Source organism: Thalia democratica, chromosome 2 (genome assembly GCF_965202585.1).
Source record: "Thalia democratica chromosome 2, ktThaDemo2.hap1.1, whole genome shotgun sequence".
Classification (NCBI taxonomy): domain Eukaryota; kingdom Metazoa; phylum Chordata; class Thaliacea; order Salpida; family Salpidae; genus Thalia; species Thalia democratica.
The window spans coordinates 8,202,501-8,211,418 of record NC_139166.1 but is presented as its reverse complement, the minus strand read 5'-3'; the positions used below and the strand labels follow the sequence as shown (position 1 = coordinate 8,211,418).

General features: G+C 24.8%; 1 protein-coding gene across 1 annotated transcript in view; it reads left to right on the top strand.

Moving 5' to 3' along the window:
* Positions 1-6,120: 6,120 nt before the first annotated feature.
* The window catches only part of LOC145849623 (kelch-like protein 40), a 92,664-nt gene continuing 89,866 nt past the window's right edge, over positions 6,121-8,918 (top strand). Inside the window, exons 1-2 of the mRNA XM_082954599.1 lie at positions 6,121-6,266; positions 8,667-8,918. The exon at positions 8,667-8,918 is cut by the window's right edge and continues 412 nt beyond it. Coding sequence (XP_082810725.1) covers positions 6,121-6,266; positions 8,667-8,918 — 398 coding nt within the window. The remainder of the gene's footprint in view (positions 6,267-8,666) is intronic.

Sequence of the window (8,918 nt, the reverse complement as noted above, 5' to 3'; positions counted from 1 at the left end):
AGAGAGTGAGTACGGTTCAGTTTTTCTAGTTGCTACTTCATTGAATGGTCTGAACTCAGTGCAGCTTTTTGCTGCACTTAAGTTTTAATGGTTTCAATCTTGTTGAAGTGATTTCGATTTTAGAATGTTTTTTTAGTTTGGTTTAAACATGTAGTGTTTAGTTTCTGTTATTCTAGTGTAATGTTGTGCAGTTTTTTATCATCTTTTCGTTTCGCAAGTTCATTGTAAATATATTCATGATCACAAATTCGAACTCAGTTTAAATTAAGTAACTGATTTATTAAACATTTAGTAAATGGTAAGTAATTCATATTAGTGTATTTAAGCAATTATAATTTAAGCGTTATCTTGGGGACTTCTACTTTATATAAGTTAGAGCGCACGTTGCGTATTAAACCAGGCCAAAAATAGTATATAAGTAGAACTTCTACCAGGTAGCGACAGACAAACTGTAAAAAAAAGATAAAAGTATTCAAATATAATTTTACAATATCAGTAGTTTTGTTTGAAAATAAAACAATCACATGATAAAACAGACTAAAAAATATTATCTGATGATTTTAAGTTTTACTAATTTGTAAGAATACTAATTGAATTATTTTTTTAGCAAATATTTATTTTTGTTTACTTATTATATATTTTGTTAACTTTTAATAAATAAATTTTTAGCTATACGTAATTTTTTTTATGTAATTTTATGATTTAAGCAAAAATTGTAAAATGGCCAGGAGTTTATATTTTTTTATAAACTAAGATTCAAGCTTTGCTCATAAAAAATGTAACTAATATTAACGTACAGTATTGAGCAAGTAAATTAATATAAAAATAGAACTATAAAAGTTTGTTAAGTTTTAATTTTTATTTCTTAGTGACGCCAATCGTAAACTAAAGCTTTACAAAGTTGAGTATATTAATGTAATTTCCATGGGTATCCCGTCATCATAGAAGATGAATTTTCAGCGCTTAAAAGTGCTCATAACAAATTAGAAATTTTATGTAAGACAATTTTTTGAAAGTTAGTAAAATAAATATTCGGTTTTATAAATCACAATCAGCTATGAACTAGAAGTAAAAAAAAATATTAAAACTTGTAGTATATGCAGTTTAAAAGCTTTCATTTTTCAATATATATGATAGTAGCAAATAAACGAGTAAAAAGTTTAGATTTATTAAAAGATTTTAATTAAATTGTTGTCATTTTTAAAATATTTTTTAATTTTTTTCGTTAAGATAAATACGCTACAATATAAGAAAAATATATACTACTACTTTTAGTTTTTATACTACTAGTTTTTTTGTTACTACTTTTAGGTTTTGTTTTTGTTTTCAAATTTTAAAAAAGAGATTTTACCTTAGCGTTTTTTAGCTAAAAACTGCATACCTAATCGCCTTAACTAACCTAAGAAATGCGTACCTAAGTGACAGAGTAGTTTACTTTTACTATTTAGTTGAAGCTTAACTACATTAATTACTAAGAAATTAAGATAAAAGTTAAATAACCAAATTTAATAAATAAAGTTCTAAGGCTAAAAAATTCTAGGTTAAGCGTTTATAATTTTAGATTAAGTTAATTTTTATATAAAACTCACTCATTAGAGTATTGATAAATTACTTGACCTTCAAGTTTTCAACTAAAAATATCTTATATTTAGAAGTTATAACTAAACACCTTGTGCAAAATTTTAGTTAGTTGTAAATCCGATTTCAAAAAACCTAAACATATGTTATTTTATATGTAGTAGTCAAACATGCACGAGGTGACACTTTTGCACGAATACACTTTGCACAAAGACACTTTTGCGTTGATTTAAATTGTCTTTTTAGCTTATTATTTTTTTTACAATATTATAAAACCCTTAGCTTTGGTCGGTAATTTTTTTGGCTTTTTTTTAATTATTTATTTTTATTCTAATGTTCCTCATTTATTATTACATTTTATTACTTGTTATTTATGTTTTGTTTTCACTTTCACTGTTAACCCTCGGTCGATAATTTTTTTGTTTTTCTTTTCTTCTTTTATTTTTTTTTTTTTTTCTATTTTTTATCAATTTTTTTTTGTATCATATTTACTATCACTTTTATCCTTAGTCCTTACCCTCGTTTTTTCTATAATGTTTATTATTTTAACTTTTTTCTACCTTGTAAAAGTGACCCTCTGTGCAAAAGTGACCACTTGTGCATATGAGACACTTTGTGCAAAAGTATCTTTGAGCATATTTAACCCGATCACGGTTTTTTTATTTTTTGGCTGAAGATATCCCTTTGAACTGCCAAAGACTCAACTTATAAAATATATTTTGTAAGAAATTGTTTAAAAATATATTATGTGATAAATTTACATCTTTAATGTCGTCACCTTTAACACGTTGTAAACGTTTACTTTACTGACTCATATAAATATACAATAGTTAGTGATAAACTCCCCATTTACACTAATTTAGTTTTTAGCGCAATACAGTTGTTGCACACAATCAGTTTTATATCGTAGGTTGTACAGCACGTTGAATCTTGTTGTTATTTTACTTTAAAGAGGCTCAAGGTTATATTATACTTACTAAACAAGTTTAAATTTCGGTCTACAGACTTTCAGTTTTGAATTTTGTACAATATTTTTTACCTGTAATATAAGTTCCTGATGCGCCTAGTTTAGATATATGTACTTAAATATTTAAATACAACTAAAACTTTATGATTTTAGTATATATCATTAGTGAAAATAAACAGTTGTAAGTTTATAAATTTATGTATATTTCAAACATTTTGTGAAGTTTTAACTTATTTTTGTTTCAATATTTGTTTTATAACTTATAAACCAAGGATACATATAAATAAAACTATAAGCATTTTTGTTATAGTTAACAGTATATACAACTTGCAGAACAACTTGCAGACAGTTTCCTTTAGTAAATAATGACCTATATAACGGAAACCAACTAAACCATAATAAAAACTTAATACTCATTAATAAAAATTAAAAATATTTTTTTTTTAAATAAAATTGTCATTTTTAACAGTGGTCGTAAAATGTTTAATCACAAAAGTTTTATATTCAAAGAAAGACGTAAATCATAATTTTAAACATTTTAAGTAAATTCATATTAAATTAACCCTGACTGATTGAAAGCTTATTTGCTATTTACTAAAAATCTGATGATTAAGAACTTTCAAATGCTAAAGTTAACAAAACGTTAGTGTTGGTGTTAGTTTCAATAAACAGAGTAATAAAATTTTTTATTTTTATACCGTTTGTCGTTAGAGAGCATTTTTTGCAATAACCATGGTTTTAAATTGAAAGTGAAAACGCAGTGTAACTAGAAATACATCTTACAAATTAATGCAAATATATTTGACATGGAACCAGTGAGCGCGATGATGAGCTGAAAATTGACGCCATTAAAGTCAAACTATTAATTTATAATAACGTAATTTTAATCCAAACTTACTGAAGGGAACATTTGTTTTAGAATGCTCGTGACGTAACTAAAATTGTTAAGTATTGAAACAACTACGAATTACGTCATATTTTGGTTTGTAACTTTTTAACTCGTACTCTTCTCAAATTATTAGTTTTAATGTACCTAGAATAACTAAAAATTTAGGGGTTACTTAAAGAATTTTACTAAATGCTAGGGGCGGCGTTTTGTACATTAGTTAGCTAAGTTGATTTTAAAACAGTAACTGTTGGCTGTAAAAAAATCATAATTCATTTTAAAAATATACATAACAAATTTTATGCTAATTGAGTTGAAGACATAAATATAAAGAAACATGGCAAGATATAGATAAAATTGATATATATGATAAAAAACTTTTCTTAAAAAATAATCATTATCATCAAAAAAAAAAAACATAAAAAATCTCTTAATGACGCAATCATACATGTGTACATTAAAATAACTTTTATAAATATCTGATTTTCTGTAATTATCTATTTTAAAAAGTTTAAAAGAGCTTACGACAGAGTTAAAAATATTTATCAAAAATCTCCACGTAGCTTAATAAATTTTGCAGTTTCCTTTTTTTTTAAACTAGTGTTGAGTATAACCACTTATATGATTAGCTACAGAATCAATTAAATTTTTAAAATACTGAAATTTACTGAAGTTTTGCCATAACTGTTCGCTTCAATTAGTTGTATATGTTAGGCATAGTTTTAGTTGAGAAATTGGCTGAATACTTGAAAATTTACAGCGCATTAAAAAGATTTTAATTATTTGCTATACAAAATTTTTGTTATTAGCAAAAATCTTAAGTTAAAGTGATTCTAAAAGTTAATAAAGTTACAATCGTAAAACTGTTAGAGATTTCATTATCTCGTAGGATAGTTTGGTTTATATCAAGTTAAAAAAAATGTATCATATAAATCTATTAACTGTTTACAAGGATAAAAATCAATTATGTATAAACAAGTTGATATTGACTTTTTATTAACATATAAAAGCCTCTAGTGCATTACACGAGCATAAAAATTTACAATTTATTAAAATAGAATTTTTACACTAGTTAGTTTCAAGCACATTAAAACTTATAAGCTCGAAAAAAATACAAATAAAAATGTTTTTAATTTATTATTCTTTCTAAAAATAACTATTTGTTTTAATAATCTTTAATTTTAATTAATTATAGATTAATTAGATTAATCTAAACTTGTCAATGAAAAAATTAAAAACTAAAAATAGCTTGTTTTGCAAAATCCTAATTAAAACTTATTTAATTTATAAGTTATAAGTTTTTTATTTAGCATAATAAAGATATAAGTACTATAAAGAAAATTTAATTTTTTTAAGTTAAAATTCAATAACATAAATAAAATGTTTATAAAAGTATATAAACATTTGTCTTACAACCGAAATATCCTTATTTAGTTTAGTTATTTAAGATAATACGAAGCTTCATTATATATTATGGTTTAATAAAAACTTTATTTTTAATTTAAGGTTGACAAACTTATCTTTTTTAAATTTATAGAATTTATATTGTGCAAACTTTTCAAATTTGTTCACTTAAGAACTTTAGTTTACTAATTCACAAGTTTACAAGTCTAAAGTTATTTCTTGTAAAACTTAAAACTAATATTTATTTTTATTCATTTAATTTTATTTTAATATAATGATAATGTGAAATTCTTCTTATTATATGTAGACATAAATATTCTAATGAACTACCAAAGACTTAACTTATAAAATATATTTAATAAGAAATTGTAGAAATAGATAATTTTTTATAAATTTGCACCTTTAATGTTGTCACCTTCAACTAGTCGTTTTTCTGAATGTCAAACATTTATACAAGAAAAATTTTAAATTGAGCCATTAAAAAAAAATCATATCTAAGCCGGTTTTCGCATACTTTTAGTTCTATATCATTATGCTGATATTTTTATTTTTTTAATTTTTGTTCTGATAAAAATTAAAAAAATGAGATTGCTATAATACAATGTAGTTATACTGTAGATTTCATAAAATAAATTTGCCTTACTAGGTCAATATAAAAACAAGTTTAAGCTTTTTATAGCATATAGTTTATTTAAGATACATTGGTTTGTATTTTATAGTATCATAGAGTTTGTATCCATAGTTTGTATCCATAAAATATTATATTTAACTGAAAACATAACTTAAGTAACAAAACTGTTACAACCTATACTCTAACAACTTTATAAAATTATAGTTTACACAACAGAGAAATTAAATTACTATTTAGAATTAAGATTTAGTGCAATTTAATTTTATAATAGCATTGTACTATTATTATTTAGTTATTTTTGTTTTACAGTAAAAGTAATGTCTTCAATAGTCTGACAATACTTTACTACCAGTTTAAAATATAACTTCATCGCAGTATGCAATATATGCGAAGCTAAAATAAAAAGAGGAAGTAGCAAGTCTAAGTCCTATACTACCTCTTCAATCACAAGCATTTGAAAACTTAACACAGCGAGAGTTACAAAAAGTCTCAAAGAGATTTTTTAGAAAAAGATAGAAGTTCTACTGCACTCGAACCTCCGAAGAAAAGGAAGCTTGATGCTATCAGGCAAACTAGCCTTGATGATTATAAGTCTATGAAAGTCTGGTACATTAAGAATTCAAAAGCAATTAGAATTCATAAAAAAGTATGAATATGATTGCTATGGACAATCATCAATTTTCTATTGTAGAAGATCAAGGCTTCATAGAACTCTTAGCTCGAATAGAACTAGGAGACGTAATTCAAAGAACTAGGTACTTTTCTGAAACCATCCTTCCCCAGGCTTATGTTAGTCTGAAGTAGAAAATCACTAAAGAGTTGTCAAATGCTTTGTCTTTGTCATTCATAAGGGATACTTAGAAAATTTTATGGACAAATAAATAATATATTTAATTAACCGTGCACTTGTTGACTTATATTTTAGAGTTTAAACATCGTGTTTTAATTTGCCGAGAATTGGAGGGTGACCACACTGGCCAAAACAATTATAAATATATTTAGGATATGCTTAGTAGTTGGAATATTACTTTGGATCGTGTTCACGTTTTTTTTTTGGGAGACCATGCAATAAATAATAAAAAGGACATATCATTACTGAAAACCTCGTCAGTTACCTGTTTTATCCATACGCTTCAGCTTGTTATTGAGGATTCGTTGTTTAGTAACGAATGTAAAATTTGCTATTAGCAAAAGTGAGAAAGTTAGTTTGCTATTTCAGCCATTCTTCTAAAGCGAGCGAAATCCTAAAAAATTCCAGGTAGATTTTAAAAACGCACAAACTAAACTCAAAGTATTGCTTCTTGTTCAAGATTGAACTCAACATATCTTATTCTAGAGAGACTTTAAAATGCTTAAATTAAGTGTATTTACTATGTGGCTAACTATAAAGACGATTAAGATTTAAATATTACATCTGAAGAATGGCAACTGGTTGATGGCATTATTCTACTGCTGAAACCTTTTTATTTTGTAACATTTTAGTGTACTAATACAATGCATTGCTCTCAAGAATGCATAGTTGTTTCATTATATTCATAATTTGATACATCGAAGTTAAAACAATTTTATAAATGTTTTATTTAATTTAAAGTTATAACAAGTTTCAAGGTATTTTTAAATGCAAAAAAAAAAATTTTCAGTTTAATACATTTGAAAAAATAATTCTAGTGATGTACAAGTTAGCAGATAAATTCAAGAGAAATGGACAAAGAAGTTTTGAGGAAAATGTTTTAAAACATGCAATAGAAAATTCTAAACAAGGTAAGTTATAACTAAACTTTTAACATTTTTTTTAAGTTTTATATAAAAATATATTTTTTTAAGTCGAGACTAGTAATTTTTAAACAACTAACGAACAAATAAGCAATCTTTTTATAGCAATATTTAATTACATACGTTTGTTTTTATAAAACTTTAAAAAAATCTTAATTAATCTCAAAATAAGAATTATCTATAAATCAGGGTTTCCCAATTTATTTTGCAAATGGCCCCTTTAGGAAAATTAAAAAATATATGGCTTCAGAAAAATATTACTCAAAAAACTACCACTAAAATCACTTAAAACCTTTCTTGTTTTTTGCTTCAACAACTCTAGTTTACTTAAAGTAAATATTAAAACACTACCGAAAACACCTGTGACCATGTTTTTTGCTCTTCATTGAGAAATCAAGAATATCCATTGTAAGTTTCAAACTATGACCCCATGGCCCTCTGTGGCTCATTTACTGCTCATAACCCCCTTTTCCCCCTTTTGATTTCTTTGCTGCTCATTGTCCCCTGAGTATCTGTCATGGCCTACTTGAGAAAAAAAAGGTAAAAAATGTTTATATTTTTTTTAATATTAGAAACAAAGTAATCTAAAGTTAGTAGTTATTCAAATAGCCTAAAAGATACTGAAACAAAAACTTTCTTTTAGAATTTCAATCTGTTTTGCATAAAAGTAATTTTTTACACAAAGTTTTATTGTATAAAGGAATAGATAACAAAAATTATTTATACATTTTATTAATCTAAAAAAAATAAAAAGTTATTATCTTAGGTCTAAAATGTAGCATGAAATAATTTAAAGTTTATCCTGTTTTACTAGTAAGATAAACATTTAATAAATAAATATATATATATACAATTTGTATTTATGCGTTTATAAGTAAACATTTGTTTTTTATAGATAGATTAAAGATTGAAGGAAACAAATTAGCAGTAGCATTACAACTTAATAAGTTGATGTTGAATGAAAAAGAAAACATAAACATATTTAGTTTTACATCAGAAAAAATGACCAAAGACAATGTCTTGACTTTTCATAGTTTAGCTAAACTCTACAACCTAGCTACTATTTATAAGTTATCCTTGAGTTTTATAGAGCGTTGTTTTTCCATTATTTTCGAAAATAAAAGTTTTTTACACTTAGATTTTATTACTGTTGCAAAAATACTTGAAAGTTCTGAACTAAATATCCATACAGAAATTGAAGTATTTAATGCAGCAATTACTTGGTTGAAACATAATACTAAAGAACGTAGCAAATATGCGAGACAATTGTTATTAAAAGTTCGTTTTTCATTGCTGTCAAAACATGCAATACAATATATTTCAAGATGTTGTTCAAGATTTAGTAACAACCAGGATTTTGCTAAAATATTAAAAGAAGTTTGTATAAAACGTCTAAAAAACAAGTCCACTAGTTATTATACAAACAGATATTGTGGTCAAAACTTGTTCAACATTTTAATTTGTGGTGGTTATAATAATAAAAGCAAGAACGTTGTAAATACGGTAACTCAACTAGATGGAAGTGATTTGAAAAAAAATAAATTTCGTTCTTCAATGATATTTGAAAGAAAAATTTTAAAAGCTGCTTGTTTAAAAGGAGAAGTTTACGTATTTGGTGGTCGTAATCATCTTGGACTTTTATTAATGTCTATTGAAAAATACTCTCCTTCTACTAATAA